The sequence below is a fragment of the Myxocyprinus asiaticus genome, chromosome 14, assembly GCF_019703515.2.
Source record: "Myxocyprinus asiaticus isolate MX2 ecotype Aquarium Trade chromosome 14, UBuf_Myxa_2, whole genome shotgun sequence".
NCBI lineage: Eukaryota > Metazoa > Chordata > Actinopteri > Cypriniformes > Catostomidae > Myxocyprinus > Myxocyprinus asiaticus.
The window spans coordinates 20038767-20063441 of NC_059357.1; the positions used below are offsets into that span (position 1 = coordinate 20038767).

The 24675-nt window shown below is 39.7% G+C and overlaps 1 protein-coding gene across 1 annotated transcript in view; it reads right to left on the reverse strand.

Annotated features, from left to right (window-relative positions):
* The window catches only part of LOC127451224 (SH3 and multiple ankyrin repeat domains protein 1-like), a 149550-nt gene that overhangs the window by 76642 nt on the left and 48233 nt on the right, over positions 1–24675 (reverse strand). Inside the window, exons 2-3 of the mRNA XM_051715741.1 lie at positions 13260–13811; positions 155–358 (exon numbers count right to left, since the gene is read on the reverse strand). Of these exons, the coding sequence (XP_051571701.1) occupies positions 155–358; positions 13260–13760 (705 nt within the window). The 5' untranslated portion in view covers positions 13761–13811. The remainder of the gene's footprint in view (positions 1–154; positions 359–13259; positions 13812–24675) is intronic.

Sequence of the window (24675 nt, forward strand, 5' to 3'; positions counted from 1 at the left end):
GAGAAGCTGCTTAAAAAAATTATTATCACCAACGCAACCAACAATTTGAAGCAATGGTTTCCTAGCACCAACATTCATATTAAATTATAGATTAAGTGTAAAAAAGAACCAAACAAAATATCCTAAAATGTAGAGCAGAATAACATGAAGGTACCTCCAGGTAGGGTACCCCTTTCTCAAAGGATTGTGGGTACTCGCGGAGCGGCCTCTCTTCCTCCAAGAACTTGGCATCGTGCCCATCGGTAGCAGGTTGGAAAAGGCCGTAGTTCAAAACATCCCTCAGAGATTCAGTTAGACTACACAACACCTGTTGCTTTGCCTTCCACACTGTTGCATCTGGGTTGAACCTCAGACACTTCTACAGAGAAAGAAGGAGAAAGAGAGACTGCTGTTAAATAAAACAAAATGTTTCAATGATTGATTCAGACACTGAGTTATTTGGTTAGTTGTTTAGTTAGTTTGTTCTTGGATAGTATTGATCCCTAGTGACCCTAAAGAACAAAAACTGAAGCTTAGCACAAATGCTGTCCAATGTTCACTAGAGGGAGACATTGTGATTCACTATAGAGAGTGCAGTTGAAGTCTTACGAATTTGGGTGAAACAGCACTACATGTCGAATTAATGGACCCCAGACCAGTAACTGCCCATCCTCTTCATAAACAGTCACCCTTGTTTCACTAAATGGAAATGCTAACTGATTTCTTAGGTTGAAGTAATAGCTATGATCTATAGCCTACTCTGGTACAGTAAAAGATGGTGAAATGTTCTGATCTGACTTGTGACACACCCCACTGAGAATAATCTACTGCTTGGGCATTGGTAGATTATATAGTTTCAGCTTCAGATGGCATGCCCACTGACTGCCCACAGTCTGTTTACTGGACGCCTGATGCATATTGCACACAAAAATGACAAGCGCTGGGTGTAAACACCAGTTAGTTAATGGCTTTCTTTACACAAATTCCGGGAGTAACAACAGGTTGGGTTTTTTTTTTATCAGTCTTGCATAGCCAGACCTTTTACTTAAATGTCATAAGGTCTAGGCTCTATTGCACCTTCAACTGGCCAAGAACCACCCATGTAGATAGAAAATGCCTTTAACTGACACGTAAAGCATTCAGTCACCGTCAGTCATGCTTTATTTGTTTGGTAATGTCATTACATGCCATTTAGATGTGGGGTTATCTAAGCTAATAGGTGTTCGACTTCATGTTGTGCTGCACAGATCGATCGGTGCTGGACTTGAAGCTACAGTAGGGATAGGAAGATCGATACTTCCAAAGAAGTATATTAGCAAATAGTTGCGTAAGATAGGAACTTTGCTTTTTCCGCTCTTAACTGAATGTGCAGAAATGCATATTTAGTTATATTTTAGTAACCATGACTGTCGTAACCATGGTTAATTTTGTGGTTACTATGATTTGACTGCAAGTTCCACACTGTAAACCCTAAAGTTGTCATTACTGTAAAAATCAAGTTGTCTCAATTAAGTATTACTTGAAATGTCAAGTTTTGGACTCATAACTCAAACATTTAAGTTCATTGAACTTATTTTTCTTAAAAATCCATAGACTTAAGATTTGAAGTGTTAATAGCTCGAACTATTGAGTACAAAATTGAGGCTACGGGGAATACCCACATTCCCTTGCTGCTTGAATTATGTTTCCTTGGTCAGAGGGAACAGATTGGGGAATTTAAATAATTGTTATTAAGAATTCATAGATGTTTTAGCTCTTTTGTTGTATTATTTATGCTTTTTTGCAAATAGATGTGTGGTGTAATGTCACCATTAGGGTGATCTGTGTCTCTTTGGCCAAGTAGGACCCTGGTCACACTATCTCAGTTCTCTTTGTGCATGTGCAGCTGAAGTGCATATATGCATTTCTGTAAATAATTATTTAATAACTGACCTAGAATCAGTTATCATCCTTATTTGAGCTGTACTGTTGTTTGATCTAAAATTGAATCAATTCAATTAAAATGTACAACAGAAGAAACAACAATATTTAAATTCATATCTGAGTTATCTACTTGCATGTAGTTAACTCAGCTTAAATATTTAAGTTCACTCTACTTGAAAATAAAGTTAATTGAACTTAAATACTCAAGTTTTGGGAGACCCCATTACTCAATGGAATTGAGGGAACGAGTTTACTCAATCATATGAGTGCAATGAACTTATTAGGGTTTTCAGTGCATGGTTAAACTATGGTTTACTGTAATTAAACCATGGTTAATTTTCATAAGGTTAAGCAAAACAGAAGTCTGATCATTTTCCATTTTAGGCCTATAAATGTAAATGTGTGCGCATTGTCTTGACGAGCGAGAGATTGAAAATGAGCCACAGCCAATGAAAGTGATGCATCTTGGGCGATCCTTTTGAAACGGGATGCTAAAGGCAGCTGTAATGGCCAGTTTTTCGCCAGTTACGTGTGGATTTAAAGGGAAATAAGCATACGATTGGAACATTAAAATTTTTTTATGAACATGCACAATAGTGACGTAGAAATGAGCAGCACACACATGTGAAGCTCAATTACGGGTACTGCAGTAAAAAAACTCCGAATTCTGCTCTAAACATCATGTTAGTGCTTTTCTTTCTCGACTTTTACATTTTTAGCTTTATTATCATTTAGTAAAACACAGACGTAATGACTGATGTATATCCTCATGAAATCATAGACTCTCTCCTCGAAATCCAAAAACAAGTGGTCAAAAGAGATGACCAGATGTAATGATGTAATCCAAAATATATCTTAATACAAGGTGTACACAGGTCCCCAGTCGGGGACGAATGGTCATGTAGTTGATACACTACAGTCCTGTAGTGTTCGCACCAGCACAATGAAACACAGAACAGTGAGTCGCAGGGCACTGACTGCAAGTCGTGTAGTGTACTCTTGGCTTAACTGTGGTTAGTTGCTTTGCATGTTGGTCAAATAGTCTCTTGCTATGTTAGTGTGGGCGGTTCTTGGCCAGAGTAAGCTGCAATGAGGACTAGACCTTACGCTCTTTATTCAAAAGCATTGCTGTGTGTGACTAGCAACGATATTGCCTAAAACACTCCTTAGAGCCTACAAGCTTGAGCGATGGCCTCAGGCATAGAGGCGTGTTAGCTTAGAGCTGCTTAGACTAAATTTTTGGGACAGCAGCGCTGTTCCAGGAACAGTGAAAATGGGACAGCCCTGAAGCAGAGTGCTGGAATGAAAAACCCCCTACTCTGACCTTGAGGAGTTGACATGATTGGTCCGAGGTTGTTCAGTAACTCAAAATATATCTTTATATATTATATCTTCTCTTCTCCTTTTACCACTGTCCTCTAGCACGCATGTGTGTGTGTGTGTGTGTGTGTGTGTGTACATGCAGTGGCATAGAGAAGTGTGAAATTTGTTCCTCCCTCTGTTATTCAGTCTCTCACTTTGCGCACAGCCAATCCTCATCACCATGGCAACCAGTTCATTAGTGGAGCAAGCTGCAGGTTGCCATAGAAACATCTCAGCAATCCCTTGGTGCGCTATGGTATGGTGTACATGTTTCAGTGTGATCTTATGGTGAGTGTATGGAGTTCTGCTTGAGAGTTCAGAGGTGTAGTGGATGAGTTCACTGACAATTTAGAGTCTTGTCCAGATCTTGTCCTGTCACTCACATTTCATTATAGAGGCGAAACATCTTGCATACTCACCCACATGAACACCCATGCTATTGTAGTACAAGAATCACATAAACAACATTAGCACTACACACACACAGACCATGCAAATGATTTAAAAACAAGGTGTATAACACGGATATAGGCATGAGTTCATTTGGACCTATGTGATTACAATAATTCAGTCTGAATGATAATAAACCAGTAAAATGATTTATTATAATAATAACTAATTATAGTAATTTAGTTTTTAATCTAAGAGATATTATTTTCAGGTTCAATCCGCAGGCTTCTACACAACACTGTCCTCTTATTTCCGTTATTAAATAGGTGTCGTGCTGTGGAACAATTGAATGAAAAATGGATAAAAGTTGCTTGTATATTCTAGTGTATAAGAATATAATTTATAAAAGAACCTACTCAAGTGCTTGATCTCCCTGCTGAAAAGACAAACACAAATTTTTTTTATGCTGGTCTAGGCTGGTTTATGCAGGTTTGATTGTTCTACGTTCCAGTTTATACTTCTTTTTTCCCTCAGTTCTTTAGCTACTACACTGTTTTTAGTCAATCACTTTGTTTCCTGATTTTTCCTTCTTGCACTCAGCCTCATTCAGCTCGGTGCCCAGAGGTAGAACATTCAGTTCAAGTTAAATGATCAGAGAGGCCTCTTTGGTTCAATAGTTAAAACTGATTTGCAGCAGCATGTATTTTATGAGACTGGCCCTCATGGTGAAATATTGCTTTTTAAAAGGATACTGAGAACTAATTTTTGTGATTTCAGGGTCAAACATGTTACAGTGCCACGTTAACATTACCACACAAGTGTTTCTATTAAGTGTAATACCCTTTGGAAAAACTGTCCCTATAGAGAGCAACGATATTGATTCAGGGGGCTGAGATCCCTGTAGACTGCGTCTAACTTGCTCAAGTGAAAATTACCCAATTTTGCTGCTATAATAACAATTGTGATGCATGGCAAACCAGTATATGTTCTCTTACTCTTCATACGTTCAAACTGCTCTAAATCCAGTGTATCTAATACCGTATTTCTCAGTGACAGAAATACTGTACAAGAGTCTCTGTGCTGTTGGTTGCAATTAGGTGTTCTTTTTTACTTTAGTATCCAACTGTATCAGACATTGACAGTCGCCACATTACTTTGCAGCTCATTTGCATAAAGTGTTACTCTGCTGTTGTCGGAATCTCGAAGTCTCATAGAAGTTAATGACTGCAGGGTCATTTGTTGCTGCAAATCGCTCTCAGTGTGAATGCCCTTGGATGTGCTGTTCATGTGAGTGAGCCAATCATGGAGAGACAGTCCAGAACATGCAATATAAGTCAAATTACTTTAACTATTGTCAATGATACAGAAGAAAAAAATGTGACATTGTAATCTAAAACATTAAATGGTCTCATCTTTCAGTCGTATTTCCCCCAGTCATGTATGCATGGCACATTCTGTTTCATTTAACACTCCTTGCGTCTCTCTCTCTCAGTCTGCTCCCTCAGGCCCATTTCTGCAGGGCAAAAGCAGGGGGATTAGTAGCCTTTAATGAGATCTATAGGGAAATAACTTTCACTACCTTCTCCTCCTCCTCCTCTCTCTTTCATTGCCATATTCATGACCACTCCCTTCTAGTGTTTAATCTGCTCAACTAAAGTCCCTTTTAAAGGGAGAGTTCACCCAAAAATTCTGTTTTTATTTACACACCCTCATGTCACTCCAATCGCGTATTACTTTTTGTCCTCCTTGGAACACAAAAGATGATATTGGGTAGAATGATCAGTCACCATTTACTTTCATTGCATATTTTTTCCATACAATGAAAGTAAATGGTGAGGTTAACATTCTTCGTAACATCTCCTTTAGTGTTCCACAGAAGAAAGTAACTCATACAGGTAGGGTATAGTAAATATTGAGTATTGTCATTTTGGAACTATCCCTTTAAGGCAAGTTAGTCAAACCAATACCCAATTGAATGGGAAAAAACAAAATCTCCAAAATGGTTTGTCAATATTTTTTTGATTTCAATAACATATTTCAAATCAGTTTTTAAATTTGAAAAATGTATCATAAATATTTCCCTCTTTAGCTCAAATCATGCTTAAAAAAAGTCATATTCAGACTGGTTTAGCTGATGCGCATGTGTGTTCTTGGGCAAAAAAACGCGATGCCTCTATCAAAAAAGCACCTGGCTCTTTTAACAGAAACTTTGTGGGACTTCTATTCCCATAGCCACCTGCCATATTAAAGGGATAGTTCACACAAAAATGAACATTTTCACATCCTTCACTCACCCTCATGCCATCCCAGATGTGTATGATTTTCTTTCTTCAGCAAAACACAAACAAAGATTTTTGGAAGAATATCTCAGCTCTGTAGGTCTGAGTAAATGGTGGCCAGAACTTAAAAAATCACATAAAGGAAACATAAAAGTAATCCATTAGACTCCGGTGCTTAAAGAAGTTATATGATAGGTGTGGGAAAGAAACAGATCAATATTTAAGTCCTTTTTTAATATAAATCTCCACTTTCACATCTGAAAGTCACATGTGGCACCTGTTTATTTTCACTTTCACATATGAAAGTGAAAGTGGAGATTTATAGTAAAAAAGGACTTAAATATTTATATGTTTCTTACCCACACATTTGGAGATACTGTATGAATTTACTTTGGATTACTTTTATGCTGCTTTTATCTGCTTTTGGACATTCAGATTTCTGGCCACCATTCACTTGCATTATAAGGACCAACAGAGTTGAGATATTCTTCGAAAAAATCTTTGTTTGTGCTCAGCCGAGGAAAGAAAGTCACACATCTAGGATGGCATGAGGGTTTGTTTAACCGTAAAACAGTCTTATTAAAAAAAGACAGCCTAAGGTCTCTCGGTCTGACCAGCTAAAAAGTGCCCAAAACCCCTCTAAAACCAGTCCACTGCCTAGCCTGAAAGACCAGCTAAGACCAGCTAACCAGTGTTGGCTGGTTTAAGCTGTTTGGATTTTTTTTTTCAGCCGGGTGGTACACTATATTGCCAAAAGTATTCGCTCACCCATCCAAATAATTGAATTCAGGTGTTCCAATCACTTCCATGGCCACAGGTGTATAAAATGAAGCACCTAGGCATGCAGACTGCTTCTACAAACATTTGTGAAAGAATGGGCCGCTCTCAGGAGCTCAGTGAATTCCAGCATGGTACTGTGGTAGGATGCCACCTGTGCAACAAGTCCAGTTGTGAAATTTCCTCGCTACTAAATATTCCACAGTCAACTGTCAGTGGTATTATAACAAAGTGGAAGCGATTGGGAATGACAGCAACTCAGCCACGAAGTGGTAGGCAACGTAAAATGACAGAGCGGGGTCAGCGGATGCTGAGGCACATAGTGCGCAGAGGTCACCAACTTTCTGCAGAGTCAATCGCTACAGACCTCCAAAGTTCATGTGGCCTTCAGATTAGCTCAAGAACAGTGCGTAGAGAGCTTCATGGAATGGGTTTCCATAGCCGAGCAGCTGCATCCAAGCCATACATCACCAAGTGCAATGCAACGCATCGGATGCAGTGGTGTAAAGCACGCCGCCACTGGACTCTAGAGCAGTGGAGACGCGTTCTCTGGAGTGACGAATCACGCTTCTCCATCTGGCAATCTGATGGACGAGTCTGGGTTTGGCGGTTGCCAGGAGAACGGTACTTGTCTGACTGCATTGTGCCAACTGTGAAGTTTGGTGGAGCGGGGATTATGGTGCGGGGTTGTTTTTCAGGAGCTGGGCTTGGCCCCTTAGTTCCAGTGAAAGGAACTCTGAATGCTTCAGCATACCAAGAGATTTTGGACAATTCCATGCTCCCAACTTTGTGGGAACAGTTTGGGGATGGCCCCTTCCTGTTCCAACATGACTGCGCACCAGTGCACAAAGCAAGGTCCATAAAGACATGGATGAGCGAGTTTGGTGTGGAAGAACTTGACTGGCCTGCACAGAGTCCTGACCTCAACCTGATAGAGCACCTTTGGGATAAATTAGAGCGAAGACTGCGAGCCAGGCCTTCTCGTCCAACATCAGTGTCTGACCTCACAAATGCGCTTCTGGAAGAATGGTCAAAAATTCCCATAAACACACTCCTAAACCTTGTGGAAAGCCTTCCCAGAAGAGTTGAAGCTGTTATAGCTACAAAGGGTGGGCCGACGTCATATTAAACCCTATGGATTAAGAATGGGATGTCACTTAAGTTCATATGCGTCTAAAGGCAGATGAGCGAATACTTTTGGCAATATAGTGTACGTCTACTCTCCCATATAATGTCTCTGACTCCACACACTTCTCTTTTCCCTGTTTTTTTCTAGTGATCTTTTCCCCACCTGATTTGCCACTCATTCCTATGCTCCTTGCTGTTCTTTCCCATTCTCCCTTCCTCTCCCCGTTTCTACTGATGCATAAGCCTGCAGGCAGACTCTATGGCTAATGAGTGCAAAGAGTAGGGTCGCTGTGTTACTGCCCTGTTGCCCCTCAGGGTGTAGTAGCTCCTCACATTGCCACCACAGCTGTTTCAGTAAAACGCCAAACGCATGTGCCATTGTGTCGTACAGCCAAGTATGATAGTGTAAGTCTTAAGCATATTTCAGGGTGAGTGGGCGTTCCTGTGGCTCTCCTCAAACTCATTAAAGCACAATTAACGAGCAATTACAGTTTATTGAGGGTGAATTAGCTGATATGTAGAGCAGGCCTAATGTGCTGGGATTATACGGAAATATTTCTTCACACAAGAGAAACAGAGAGAGGGAAAGAGAGAGAAAGAGTCATAAAAGAACATGGTTTGAGGCAAGACAGAAATTGTAAAGACAAGAGAGAATGAGATGAAAGAGTTTGAAAAGGATAGAAGAATGTCATTGTGTGTTTATTTTTAAATAAAACAACATGACAGCATTTCACACCTGACTGGCTTCTTTAATGTATACAGAGGATCAAAGACAAATGATTCACTTTGTCAACAGAAACAACTCACCTTTTAAGAGCTGATTTTAATATCTTGCGTTAACAGTTGATTTTAATAGGATAACTTAATGGGTATGATATTTTCATGAATTCATTTTTGTATTGCAGCATATGAGTGATATATTGCTTTCGCACAGCCAGAGGTGTTGCAGATGGGCTACAGTCACGAGGAATGTGTTTGGCAGAGTGTGTAGATTCAGTTCAGATCACCTCCAGGTGTTCCACTGCCACACTATTTCAGCTATCTACCAATCTTACACTAATTACAATTTGCTAGCAGCTTGTTGGACTAAATAGACAGCTTTGGATAATTGGAACAAAGAAATAACAAAGAAGACACTTGCTGTCATCCTCTCACACTCAAACATACACAAACGTCCCCCTCACAAACACACACACGTTGGTGCGGCTATCCTTATGAGGTCTCTCCATAGACATAATGATTTTTATACTGTACGAACTACAGATTATATCCCCTAACCCTTCCCTAAACCTAACCCTCACAAAAAAACTGTCTGCATTTTTACATTTTCAAAAAACTTTGTTTAGTATGTTTTTTTTAAGCGATTTGAATTATGGGGACACTAGAAATGTCCTCATAAACCACATTTATAGCATAATACCCTTGTAATTACCAGTTTGTAACCTAAAAAAATTTCCTCGTAAACCACCCAAACCTGCCCACACACACACACGCATATAAATGCACACACGTATACCTACAATACCATTCAAAACTTGGACATACTTGACTGAATTATGTTTTTTTAAACAACCTTTTGATATAAAGGCCTAAATTACTATTGTTGAGAAATATAAATTGATCCCTTTTTTAAGAATAATGGCTACCTTGAATTTGCTCTAGATTATTAGGCGTGACATTATGGTGCCTGTGAAACCGGTCTGAAACCAATTTTATTAGGAGGTAACTTTATATATACTGTATTAAAAAAATGTCTGTTAAATTATCGACTTACTGGTCAGCAAGGCATCTATACCTTTGGTTTGGATGCAGACACCCATGCAGTAGAACACTATGGGTACCAGTTTTCCAACCATTTTAATTCAATTATTAGCATAATAAAATTATTCATGAAACAATAAGCTCTCAACACTGCCCAGCTATGAATCAGGCCAGAGAGCATGATGAGAAAGTGAAGGAAGCCTTGAAAATGTCATTCTAAGTAGTAAAGACGGAGACTTGATGCTGCTGTGTGTTTCTGGGCTGGGAGGGAGCAGTGCAATCGTTTGTGTCCCTCTCAGCAGTCGTGTCCACAGTGGCTTTAATTAGAAGTGCTTGCTTTAATTTGTGGTGTACAATAAACGGATTACAGCAGTGGTGATTTCATTTCTCAAGCCACTGAATCTCTTTATCTTGTGTAAAAGAGCTTCACTTGAATGCCTTTTACTGTGCTACTTCCAACCCTGATCTCTTTTTTTAATGCTTTTCTGTCTAAATCTGTTCAGGTCACCTTGAATCTCATTCTGGTTTTTGTTTTTTTTATTCTGTTTTTTTCTCTCTAATTGAAAATCACAGGCTTGTTTACTGGAATTTTTTTTTTCCAATTTTATTCTCAGCTGTTGTTGCAGTGTATAAAGGAATGCATGTGTCAGGTTTTGTGGAGGAAATGACAGGACTCAAATGCAGAGTAGCGATATGGGCTTTTATTAATACAAAAATATAACAAAACAAACAAAAACTACCCCGAAGGGGGAAAACAAACACAGTCCATGGCGACAACACAATGATGAGCTGGGCTGGAACGGGAAAACAACAGAAATCTGACTGGACAAGAACACGACCAACAGAGACCTAACGGGACATAAAAACAAGCAACATCCCACAACGAACTGGCACCAGACAGAGCACAAAGGAGATTATAAAGGGAGAGAAATCAGGAGGGAAACAAGGAAGGCAGGTGAAACTAATAAACTAATAATCAAACAGGTAACAAGGCAAACAAGATGGCGGGGTTATCATTGAAGACAAGACAGACATGAATGCACAAGGAAATGAGAAAATACAAAACCAAGTGCATTCACATAATGAGACAAGTGTTTGGACAGAGTAAATAAACCAAACCAACTGAAGTGGCTGAATCCAGACATAAGACATAAAACAGACATGGAACACACACATGTTAGGGCTCTGCCTCAAAGGGAAAAAAACCCCCCAAAACTAAGGGCAGAACCCTGACAGCGTGGTTTGACTAGAAATGCCTTTACTTGCTTTTTCCTTATTCTATTCTTTCTCTCTCTCTCACTCTTTCTTTCTCTCCTGCTTTTCATTTTTGCTTAATCGGGGGGAAAAGCACTGAAGGGAAGATTTTGCCGAGCTTTGAAAATCTGCATAGAGGATAAAATCAACTCACACACACACTTGTGCAAGCACACAAACTGTATAAGCAAACACTGGAGGGGAAGATCCAGCCCATATTTTAATATAGATTCCTGAGCAATAAGAATGCCTATACCATATAACTATAAAACTATACCATATAAAAAGATGTGTGAACTACAATGCATTTTAGAGTAACTGTATTTCAGAGTAATCTCCCTGACTTTAATGAGTCCTGGCTAATTAAATTGACCAGTTCTGATCAAATTTTAATCATAGTGGTAAATCATTGGATTCAGTCTGACTGAACAGATCTGAATGTTCAATCAGATTAAGTTCAAGTGCAGGATCACTGGACCCAGGAGGTGATGAAAGAGCAGTGTACAAAATTTTCACAGATGTTGTGTAATGGCAGTATTGAGTGTGTTTTGTTTGTGTTCATTTGGTGAGAACCAGTGGTGGAGTTTGCCTTTTCAGTATAAAGTGCAAGCTCCTGAAGCATAAAGCCTTTTTCAAATAGTTGCTATAAGAAAATATAAGGAAAATGCTCCATACTTGTTAATGACATAATTATTTAGTTAGTTAAAGCTAATATTTTGCCAAATAATTTATTGAAATAATTGAATACTAAATGATGTATATACACTATATATTCCAAAGCCTTGTCTGTTTAGTTGGTTGTAGGTGCACGGCAGTACTGGAGCATTGGAACTACTCTAAAGCCGCGCTCTCACTACACGACTCTCAAGCCCCGTACGCACATGCAGCGACTTTAACGCTTGATGTCGCTAGTCTCTGTACTGTGAAGTTGCTAGTGGGCATTCCTACTGCTGTCGTTCTAACGTTATTGGTGGACTGCACGTCTGGCCATGTTTTTTGAAAATATGATCGCAGATGAGGCATTTTGCTAGTAAAACTATGATTTTATTCTAATTTGACAAAGAATTTGTTTTCTTTTCCCTACAAATGCACATTCTGCAGGGGAGAGTGTTTTTATATGAACTGCAGCAGTGCTCATTGCATCATATAATTAATAAGATGAACGAACTATTAATGTACAAATCAAACTCACACAGACTCCCTACAGTTTCTTTTCCACGCATTATTTTTTATTATATCCATGTATGTGGTTACAGACGAATCATATAGAAAAGTGAAATCGCTCACAGAAACTTCTCCTCTGTCTTGCCTGCACTTGACTCCATTATCTCAAAGGAGACGGATGACGTGAGCTCCACTGACACAGTCTTCAACTCCTATTGGTTGTCGCTCCAGAAAGGCGCTCCTCATTTGCATAAAGTTAAACCTTTCTCAACTTTGTCGTGTTGCTCGCCACACCCACATCTATTTGCCAGAGGTCGCTTGTGTCACTGGAAGTCGGTAGCTCTCATTGACATTTAGTTCCTCTGTTGCTGGAAGTCGCTGCATGTGTGTACAGGGCTTCAGACTACCTGAATCGCTGTACTGCTCACATTACACAACAAGGTTTCTTGTCATCTGCCATCCTCTAGTCATTGGATCACTCACACTACAAGATCATTTGGTGATCATATCAAGCATGGCATGAAAATATCCTAGGGTCTGTGACTGCTCAAGACTTGCTCAGATCACGTCGCTGAACTGCACATACTTGATGAACATCGCAGACTGTAGTGATCACCGATTTTGTCTGCGACAAAGACGCTGAATCTGTCTGCAACAGCAAAATTGTCTGCGACAGCAAAATCTCCCTTCAAAGCTAAGCGCATTAACTACATATTTTGTCAAAATTAAGTTATTACCAAAATCGTGTTTCAAAACATTGAAGCCTTTTTTCTCCATTCAGTGTTGGCATAGTTATTGCATTTTGGCTTTGCAGGGGAGTTTTGACTTTGTCAATGTCAGACCCTGTTGAAAGCTCTGATTTGCTGTTTTCCATAGTAGAACACAAGCTCCAGACTCTTTCAGATGTTCTTTGTGGCACTGAGCACTTTAGAACAGCTTTTCCATTTCTGTTTTCTTTTTAATTCATTCCTTCCACTTATTCAGATTCATACACTTTGAAATATAATTCATGTCCCAAAATGAGTGATAGTTTTTGAAATTTGCTCACGATGATTGCTTGTATCACCCCCAGTATTCGCCCATTTATTTTTTTAGAACTGTGTTTGGCCACGCTCTGACTGCCTGGTTAATATGTAAGCAGTGGGCTCAACCAGGCATAGTTAGCAAAAGACGGCTGCTGCATAGTGCATGAGTGGGTAATTGGGGAACAGGTGTGGGTTTGTGTGAGTGTGTGTGACTAACCGTCTGTTTGATATCTGGAATGCCAATGCGAAACACCATCATAGCTATGTGTGTGTCATCAGGGGCATTGCTAGAGCTCCGTTCTCTCAGCTTCCGCTGCTGCTGCTGCTGCTGCTGTTGCTGCTGCTGATTAGCTGGTGGTTGGTGGGCAGGTCCAGGGTTGGATGAATAAGGGTTGGCCGTGTGCCCCAGGTTGCCAGGTCGTATCTGTCTGTCTCCTGGTAGTCGTCCAGCCATTGTGCCTTTTTGCCTGTGCCCCTCTTCCCTGCCTCCTCTCAAACGCCTAGGTCCTCGCCTGATGTCATCTTCATCATCCACCTCTCCTTCGTATTCTAACTCCAGCTCTCCATTCTCTTCCTCTCCTTCCTCGTCTACACCATCATCGTCCATTTCCTCTTCCTCCTCCTCTTCCTCTTCTGCCCCTGGATATAGGTGTTGACTGTTTCCCAGCATCCTTTGCTGCTCCTCGTCACTGGAGAGGGGGCTGAGCGGCATTGTCATGGTGACAGGGAGAGTGGCACCAATGGCAACAGCATCATCCCCAGAGACACACTGTGAAGAAAGAGAACAGGAGAAGGAGTTTGAGAGAATAAAAGGAGGAAGTTTTGTTTCACTAAAACATCCAACATCAGTCAATCATTCAGTCAGTAGTTCCCATCTGGTCGCTATGGGAACAGACGCCCTCTCTCAGCCTTATTTGGCAAGGAGCTGATTCTCATTCACAGGCTTCCGCCTACCCCTCATGCCCCACTTGCCCTTATGCAAAACACACCAACTCTTTACAGTGATGAGAGAGAACTGTTCCTGTACAGACAAGCATATATGCCTCTTGTATTACAGCAGAGAGGACTTTTGGCTTTCGCCTGCTCTGTAGCTCTACAAACACATTACACCTCTCACATTACACCAGAGACGGTTGACTTTCATTGCCTCTGTCCCTGCACACACACAAACACCATTCAGCACAGTGTTGCAACTCCTCATATGTCCCTAATGATTACTAACAAAACCACTGAAGCCCTGAACTCTCAGACTCTAGATCTAACCCTAACCTCTTCAGAACAGGATTACTGTGTTTAGCCGAGGGAACAAGAAAGTCTCTATAGTACCACTCACACAACACCCAGCTGTTCTGTTGCTCATATGCTGTACCCACCACTTTAGATTTGGAGTATGTCTTTTGACTCAATGGATGTCTGGATGTCCAAAGTAAACACTATTACCCTCAAAAGCACATTTCACAGAGCCCTAGATTCACTTATACCCCTGCATCTCACCACACTCTATTCTGAAAGCCACAGTACACTGCATTACTCATGCTATCTTTTATAGGATATAAACTACAATGCCCGAAGTATGGAGATGCCCCCTTTTAACTAACAGGTTTGGCTGTTTCAGCTACACCCATTATTTGCCAGTGTATAAAATCAATCATATAGCAAAGCAATGTCCTTAGACAAACATTTTCAGTCAAATGGGGTATGCTCCTGTGCACAAAGCAAGGTCCATACAGAATTGGTTTAAGGAGTTTGTGAAAGCTGTATACGGAGTTGTGAAAGAATGGAAGCTGTTAGGGAGAATCAACTCATTCTTAATGCCAATTGTAGTGAAACTAAATGCTCAATATGCACAAATGTGTCCACATACTTTTGGCCATATAGTGTATGCTTTTATGCATTACTGTGAAATGTATACCTTTTTGGTCTTTTGCTACTTTATAGGGAGTGTTAAAAGGAGACCGGAAATGATCAGGAAATGGCTCAAACTTACTTTGTTTAGTATTAAAAACAATGCAGGTTTTCATGTAAACACAAGATACTATAAACAAGCTTATATCCAGTGCTCCTGAAATCTCAACAGATGCCAAGATTTTCACTGAAATATGACTTAAATTTCAGGTAGTTCCTCACCAAAGCCTATTGAACGCCTTCAGAAGACATTGAATATGATGCACGAGTTGCATGGACTACTTTTATGATACTTTTTGGTCCTTTAAGCTTTAAGGTGAGGCACTATCCACTGCCATTGTATTGAAAACACGGACCGATATATTCAGTAAAACATCGCCTTTTGTGTTCCGCTTAAGAAATAAAATTATACAGGCTGGAATGGCATTAGGGTGAGTAAATTATGAAACAATTTGTATTTTGGGATGAACTATTCCTGTAACTGATTTTTCATTAGGCATACTGCCCTTCTGAAAAGACCAGCTCAGACCTAGTCTTGCGTAGCCAGAGCTATGACTGTGGCATAGGTCTGGGCTTCATAGCAGCTTCAATTGGCCAAAAATGCCCATTTAGACAGGAAAAGCCATCTAACTGACATGTTAAACGACCAATCACAGTCAATTTTGATACGGGGGAATACGGGGTGTTTAGAGACAAGGTTATTGGGGATATATCATACCATAATACTGTAAAAGACTAACATGCGGGTAAAAATCATTTATATAATGGCGCTCAAGTCTTCTGCAAGCGACCGCACAGAAAACAAATGGGAGAATAGCAGAAAAAGTGTAGAGAGTCTAAGTACATCACAGAAAACCTCATTATAGAGAATTTCACAAATATAACAAAGTAAAAAATTCAGCTCTGGTCGTGGATGTCCACTTTACTATCTGCTACTGTACGTGCCTCAAACAAAACTCTGAATATCTTTAAGAGATTTGATGTCACTAACCTGGAAAACTTGGGCAAATTCTGTGATTATTTTGTCCTCAAAAGCACTAATTCTGTCAACGCAAAACTTTGTGAACACGACTCACCTTTCAGGTGGACTGATGAAACATCCTTTGTGTGTCTATTTGTGGAAGTTCCATCGGATCAGATTTGCGCTGATTAGATCGAGAAAGCATTTTCCAGTTTTGTGTGCTAAAAGTATCAGACATAGAACATGGACTGTGGACTAGCTCAGACCAGCATACATTTCCAAAGCTGTTCCATACTGGTTTATGCTGGTTTGGGGCTAGTTTAACTGGTGGACCAACATACCAGTGATGGTCTGTCTGGTTAAACCCGTTAATAAGTCTGGTGGGGAAACCAGCAGACCAGCATCCCATGTTTGTGACCAGCATCCAAAACACAGCATATGCTGCAGGGCTTGACATTAAAGGTTTAGTTCACCCAAAAATGAAAATTCTCCAATAATTTACTCACCTTCATGCCATCCCAGATGTGTATGACTTTCTTTCTTCTGCTGAATACAAACAAAGATTTTTAAAGAATATTTTATCTCTGTAGGTCCATACAATGCAAGTGGATGGTGATTAGCACTTTAAAGCTCCAAAAAGCACAGACAATCATAATAAAAGCAATACATACAACTCCAGTGGTTAAATTAATATCTTCTAAAGCGATACAATCACTTTGGGTGAGAAACAGATAAATATTTGAGACCTTTTCACTAAAATTGTTTACTTTCGGTTGCTCTCTGATGTCTGTTTACAATGAGACTCGGTTCCCTCTGCGTATTCTCGTGACGTAAGCACGTTGGCATGTTCACGCGAGAACTGACATGATACAACCGGAAGTGCAGCTCAATTTGTTTACATGAGAACACTCATTTGAAGATGCCAGTGCGCTTACGTCACGCGAGAGGCAAAGAGAACCGAGTCCAGTTGTGGACAGGCATAGGAAAGCGACCAGAAGTAAGACCGGATTGCTTTTACTATGATTGTCTGTGCTTTTTGGAGCTTTAAAGTGCTAATCACCATCTACTTGCACTGTATGGACCTACAGAGCTGAAATATCCTTTAAATATCTCGTTTGTGTTCTGCAGAAGAGAGAAAGTCATACACAGCTGGGATGGCATGAGGATGAGTAAATATAATTAATTAGTAATAATATTATTTATCACACACATTATATATTTTGCACATATACAGTGAAATTCTTTTTTTCACATATCCCAGCTAAGAGTGCAGGGTTAGCCATGATATGGCACCCCTGGAGCAGATAGGGTCAAGGGCCTTGCTCAAGGGCCCAACAGTGGCAACTTGGCAGTGCTGGGGCTTGAACCCCCAACCTTCTGATCAGTAACCCAGAGCCTTAGCCGCTGAGCCACCACTGCCGCAGAGAATTTTCATTTTTGGGTAAATTATCCCTTTAACGCTTGTCCAGCACAAGTGAATTTTTGAAGAGGCAAGTGAAAGAGAATTTTACTTGCCCGACTGGACAAGTGGCCTGATTAAAACATCAATAACGAAAAAATAACCTGCTATATTTTTTATATAGCCTTGGCCTGTGTCACTTATTACAAAGTTCATATTCTTATTCTGCTGTTGAATATAATCCAGAGCGCATCATTTTATAATTTGCTCACGATCTACACTGCAGTTTATATATGCGTGCTGTTTGACTGACAGGCAGTTTATGCGTGTGCGCTGAACATGCGTGTGCGCTCCGAGACCGCTCGTGGTAATGTGTAAATGTAAGTGTAAATGTAACCTAATAGACCTGCTGGTGACTAGTGAGTCTTTAAGTAGTTTTATGTAGTAGTTTTATTTCACATTTCATTCTGAATGTTTACTTGATACTGCTGTTAAAATCTTTTAAACCTGTTCAGTAGTTTGCAAGTTAATGTAATCCTGTGTTCTGTCCAGAGTGAATGGCTCGAGGCTCGAGACTTAACTCGAGCTTGAATACCCCCACGGACTTGGATTAGTGTTGATGGAATAGATAGGAGGAGATGGGGAGGTGGAGGGATACCGAAAACACTTGGTGCCACATTGAGGAGAGCAGCTGTTCATATACTCTTACTCTGGCAGTGTGATTGGTCGGATTAAATGAACTTGTTCCTCCTGAACCTTGTTAATGAAACTTCATTTAAAAAGCACTGTTTTCTTAATTAGTATTTCTTGTTCTATTATTTTTTATTTATTTCTATTCATTGCTGTTTTCTTATTATTTTATTACTGACTGCTTACTAGTCTTGAATAATTCAGAACTTAAAACAATTCTTACATAAAAACAAATTAGTTAGTGTTAATATTTGTTGTAGTATTAAAGCTGGTATCGAGAATCATCTAATTTCACTTGTTGCTGCAATAACATGATGAAAAAGTAGATTTAATCAACAGAACTCTGAGCGCCCTTGCAGTAAATGATGGTGATGGAGGCTTTTCTTTTTTACTACCATACGAAACATAATATAACTACCATATGAAAATAGCCTCTTCCTCTACCCATCACAGTTTAAATTTCTGTTGTAATTTTAGAAAACATACAACAGAAACTTTAACTTAAATGTCTTTTTTTCCCCTCCGGACAGGTGAATTTTTCACTTAGACAAGTGAATGACCAATTTCCTTGTCTGAAGAACATGCACATGACAATTAGAGGGTCGTCCTGGCCGATAATCGGATCTGATATTCATAATTTTCTAATTATCATAAACATAATTTCGTCTGATCTGATTGCCGATAAATTTTTAAATGCTCTCCGTCAGGTCTGATGCCATTGCCTCTCTTTGAAAGGTTACTGCTTGTAGTCTGGCTCAAAGTCCCACCCACAGTATTATCGGATTAATTATATTTCACGAGCAGTGGCGATTTCTCAGGGCCAGCAAAGCCTTCTCTGCTGGCCTAACATGCCAAATAAATAAATATTTTTCATACTTTCATTCTCAATCACCTTTTTGCCTATGTATTTTTAATCACTTTCCACTCTTAATTAATCTATAAACAAATAGAGAAAAACAAAAAGTTTATCCAGTCAGAATTTATTCCTTGATGTTTACAAGTAAAGTGTGACAACTGTTTCACAAATCACATGCCTGAAGCAGCGCGTGAGTCTGAGCTCCACCCCGTCAGGCCTTCAGAATTTCCACAGAATCCCTCAACAGTGCAAATGAATGGGCAACTAAAGTCAGATTGTCAGATTCATCAGCCAATCAGATTCATCAGACAATCAGATTGATTTATTTGTTCTTGGTGGGTGTGATCTTTAGGATATGTCCCAGTCCAGGCCTTCTAGCTGGCCTTGAGTGATGCAATCACACTTTAAGTGATGTATGGAATTCAAGAGCGAAAAGCATAAGATCAAGCTTACTGAAAAGTCGGCTGTCATCACTGCTGGTATTGCCACTGAGAAAGAGATCCTTATGGATTTAAAAACACCAGATGTTCTGTATGATCGTGTGATTGCTTAATTTATTAAACAGGAAAGGAGGACTGATTTTCACTTCAAGTAAATTGGTAAGTGCTTTTTGCATCATTATAGCAACATCAGGAGTTTTCTAAGTGAAAATTAGGCTGCTGGAGCATTCAGTTTCGGATCAAGTTTTGAAAAGTAACCATGTACACTGACGAAATAAAATTTATTGCAAGCTAAATTTAAATCGCAAATATTATTAGAGAGCTTTTTCTTGGTATTGGACCTCCTTGGTTCTGGCTTTCGTGCGTTGACCTGTTTTTAAAACGTCAATTGGTATTATTAGTTGACTGCCACGTAATGTATGATGGGCATACGGTGTCTTATTCATTGTGAAACTGTGTTTTCTTAATGGCATGAATCAGACTGAAGGCCTAGACTTAAAATGCATGGCCCGCGGCTGGTCACAAGTATGGCCAATCAACACAAAAGAGGAAAGCAGCGAGAGAAAGACGCATCACTGAGAGGACAATCTGTTTTCAAAGGTAAGAATGCAGATACTTATGTTGCAATAAACAACACAATACTCTATGCCAGCGGTCACCAATTATCAGACCACGGTCTGGGTCCGAACCCCAGATTTGTTCCATCTGGTCCGTGAGACATCATGACAACGGTTGCCCCATCTCACCATTTCTACACTTTAGGTTACCAGCGCGACAAAACAACGGAGCTGTGTACACCGTAAGCTTACCGGGGCATAGGTAGCACTGATCTTTCAGCGCTATATTCTTGAATATTTTTTCTCTGGCACTTAACACGCTTCATTAATGCACTTTCACGCTCCACACGCTTTTCCTCTCTCCACCGGCCCGTGACATGAGGCGCTGCATAGCAGAGCTGCAGATGTGGTTATTTTAACGACAGTAGACCGTAGCGGAGAAATACAGTGAGCAGCAATATAGATGAATACCGGCATCTTTCGCTAAATACACTGCAGAAAATGAAGCAGAAACAATCTTCATGTGTCTGATATGACGGTTCAGCTAAGCAAGGTTTGTGATAGTGATGGGTCGTTCATGAACGATTCGTTCATTTTGAACGAATATTTTATGTGACTCAGAAGAATGCGTAGTCTCAGAGAGTGAGTGATTCGTTCATTTTGTGCTGGCCGCGCATGTGCATTGCGCAACCTCCGTTCGTTTGTTACGTGAAAACCGCATAGGCGCTGTACAGGAAACAAAAATGATTAGTTAACCTTTCAACTCTTCTGGTCCGAGTCGTTCGCACATACGGCTGTCACGTGACAAAAGAACGAATGACTCGGACAAGAAGATTCAATCCAGAGGTGAACTAATCATTTGTTTCTCATAATTTGTCCTTGGCTGCATTATACATTTTTCCTTATTGGGACTATAATCAAAGTTTGCGTAAGTAGATGTGTTGGGGGTATTTGGCTATTGAAAATGTAACGTTTTAATTTAATTCTGCTCAAATGACCGAAATGAACTAAATTACTTGAAAAAAGATTCGTTCATTTTGCTGAACGAGACTCAAAGATTCAAGTCAGTAAAATGATCCGATCTTCCCATCACTAGTTTGTGACAGGACAATTTATCGTGGTTCCAGAGTGCCTATAGACTTAAAATAAATTTCCTGTATAAAATTAGCTTTATTAATCAACTTGTTTCGAGCCTATTGATAATAATTTTTGTTTAAATGTTGTGAAAATTAATCAAGAAATACAACCAAAACTTTAAAATTATGAGTTCTCTGCTGATGAAAAACATTTCCATTATTTGATAGTCAGCCCATATATACTTAAAGGTGCCATATGTAACAATTTTCATGTAATATTCACCTTTTTTTTTCTTCTTTTTTTTGCCAATGTGTGAACGGCTTGTAACGTAACTTAAAAAATGAGCCCTTCCCGGACTTCCTAGGTTGCCTATTAAAGCCTGTAGACTGATTTTCATGTGAAGGGAGCGGGTCGCTTTTGTCGGGAAAATCCAAAGGATGTGACGTTTATGCGCGCTCCCGAGAGCCTTGCCTCAGACAGTAATAGCTTCTTTTCTGCATCAACAGGCAGTCTGCAACATTAGGTAACGTTATCTTAGAGATAACACCGACTCCTACACGAACTCTGAGTAAGCAAAAAAAACAAAAAAAAACATTTATCTACTGAATCCCGTCTGGCTAAGCTAAGCTCAAAAACTAGAGTTAATATCGGCAGGGCATTTGATTCCTGGAGGGACCTTCATTCGGTTTTGGGGATCAAAACCGACCCTGAATTGCCGTTCTTCTTATTGGACAGGTAAGCTTACATAACTGCAAAGCATGTGAAATATAGTGCCATAAGGATTAGTGCCCGATATTAGCCTTTCACTGATATATCGATATCGGCGTATATTTTACCGATATGCGCAGATATGAAAACTTTTTTTCAGAGCATATAATACAGAAAACATTGCTTTAGAATTGGTGTCATAGCGTAGTTTGTCCAGCAGAGCGTGCTCCGACTCCATTGTTTACAGAGCTGAACTGACGGTGGCTCTATTTTTAGAATTTAGCGGAGTCTTCGTGGTAAGTTGCTTACTAGTTTGTGAAATACAAACTGGAAAGTTAATAAATAATGACCCCATCATTTTCCCTTTTCAATATAACTAATATAACGTTAACCCTGTCCCTGACAACCATGTAACTTTTGTCTGTTTGCTGTTAGCTAGCTATAGTTTGTCAGTGCAGTCAGTAATGTAGCAGATTGAACGATAAACATCAGAGCATCTTTTTGCAGCTCAGTAGACAATGGTGCAGTGGTGGATTGTGTCTGATGAGTGTTGATTTCACACTACGCTGTTACCTAGTTGGTGAGACGCAATGCTGGAAAGTAAATAAAATCCATCTTTTACTCTCCGTGACAACAAGCTTATAACTAACTAGCTAATCATGTAGCTACTTTCATTACTTGTAAGCTGAGTGGAAGCTAATGTGTAAACATGTATTCACCAAACTGTTAATCGTATAAATGCAGTCAATGTATCATGCAAAGAAAAGTGATTACTTTAGTCAGACCTATATCCACACTTTGTTTTAGCCATGTTTCAGCACTGGAGAGTCAAATATAATATACAGTCTCAAAGTTTGTAGTAAAACAATCTTAACTGTGTAATTTTAATTATGCTACCTCATCTGTCAGCATGATGCCTTGAATCACGTTCAGTCTCTTTGTACGTTCTGTCACTGTTTCGGCTGATGCTCGCTCGTGTCCCTGTGGAGTGTGGGCACGAGCGCGGGCACGAGCAACAGGTAGCTGGCTGCAGTTTACTTAATGGCCACAGGTGTCATTAATAACAAGGGTTTCTGAATCTTACATACTGCACCTTTAACTATAGAAAACAGTATTTTTAAACGGCACTATTTAGATTGTTTTTTGTAGATTTGCATTTCAAGGAAAATATAAAAATAGTTCATTAAGATTTTTTACATATGTTTTCTCTCAGAGGTTAACCCTGAACCCCCAAACAGTATCTTTCCTATGTGCAGTTGAAGTCAGAAGTTTACATACACTTAGGTTGAAGTCATTAAAACTAATTTTTTAACCACTCCACAGATTTAATATTAGCAAACTGTAGTTTTGGCAAGTCGGTTAGAACACCTACTTTGTGCATGACACAAGTAATTTTTCCAACAGTAGTTACAGACAGATTGTTTCACTTTTAATTGACTATATCACAATTCCAGTGGGTCAGAAGTTTACATACACTAAGTTAACTGTGCCTTTAAGCAGCTTGGAAAATTCCAGAAATTGATGTCAAGCGTTAAGACAATTAGCCAATTAGCTGCTGATAGGAGGTGTACCTGTGGATGTATTTTAAGGCCTACCTTCAAACTCAGTGCCTCTTTGCTTGACATCGTGGGAAAATCAAAATAAATCAGCCAAGACCTCAGAAAAAAAATAGTGGACCTCCACAAGTCTGGTTCATCCTTGGGAGCAATTTCCAAATGCCTGAAGGTACCACGTTCATCTGTACAAACAGTAGTATGCAAGTATAAACATCATGGTACCACGCAGCCATCATACTGCTCAGGAAGGAGACGCATTTGGTCTCCTAGAGATGACTGTAGTTTGGTGTGAAAAGTGCAAATCAATCCCAGAACAACGGCAAAGGACCTTGTGAAGATGCTGGAGGAAACAGGTAGACAAGTAAGTACACTGAACAAAAATATAAACGCAACATTTTAAGTGTTGGTCCCATGTTTCATGAGCTGAAATAAAAGATCCCAGAAATTTTCCATACGCATTGATTAGATTAGATTAGATTAGGGCTTAATGAATTTATTTCAATTGACTGATTTCCTTAAATGAACTGTAACAAATCTTTGAAATTGTTGCATGTTGCATTTATATTTTTGTTCAGTATATATCCACAGTAAAATGAGTCCTATATCAACATAACCTGAAAGGCTACTCAGCAAGGAAGTAGTCAATGCTCCAAAACCGCCTTAAAAAAGCCAGACTACAGTTTGCAAGTGCACGTGGGGACAAAGATCTTACTTTTTGGAGAAATGTCCTCTAATGAATCAAAAATTGAACTGTTTGGCCATAGTGACCATTGTTATGTTTGGAGGAAAAAGGATGAGGCTTGCAAGCCGAAGAACACCAACCCAACCCTGAAGCATGAGTGTGGCAGCATCATGTTGTGGGGGTGCTTTGCTGCAGGAAGGACTGGTGCACTTAATAGATGGCATCATGAGGAAGGAAAATTATGTGGATATATTGAAGCAACATCTCAAGTCATCAGCCAGGAAGTTAAAGCTCGGTTGCAAATGGGTCTTCCAAATAGACAATGACCCCAAGCATACCTCTAAAGTTGTGGCAAAATGGCTTAAGGACAACAAAGTCAAGGTATTGGAGTGGCCATCACAACGCTCTGACCTCAGTCCATTAGAAAATGTGTGGGCAGAACTGAAAAAGCGTGTGCGAGCAAGGAGGCCTACAAACCTGACTCGGTTACACCAGTTCTGTCTGGAGGAATGGGCTAGCAACATATTGTAAGAAGCTTGTGGAAGGCTACCCAAAATGTTTGACCCAAGTTAAACAATTTAAAGGTAATGCTACCAAATACTAAGAAAGTGTATGTAAACTTCTGACCCACTGGGAATGTGTTCAAAGAAATAAAAGCTGAAATAAATAATTCTCTCTACTATTATTCTGACATTTTACATTCTTAAAATAAAGTAGTGATCCTAACTGACCTAAGACAGGGAAAGTTTTCTACCATTAAATGTCAGGAATTGTGAAAAACTGAGTTTAAATGTATTTGGCT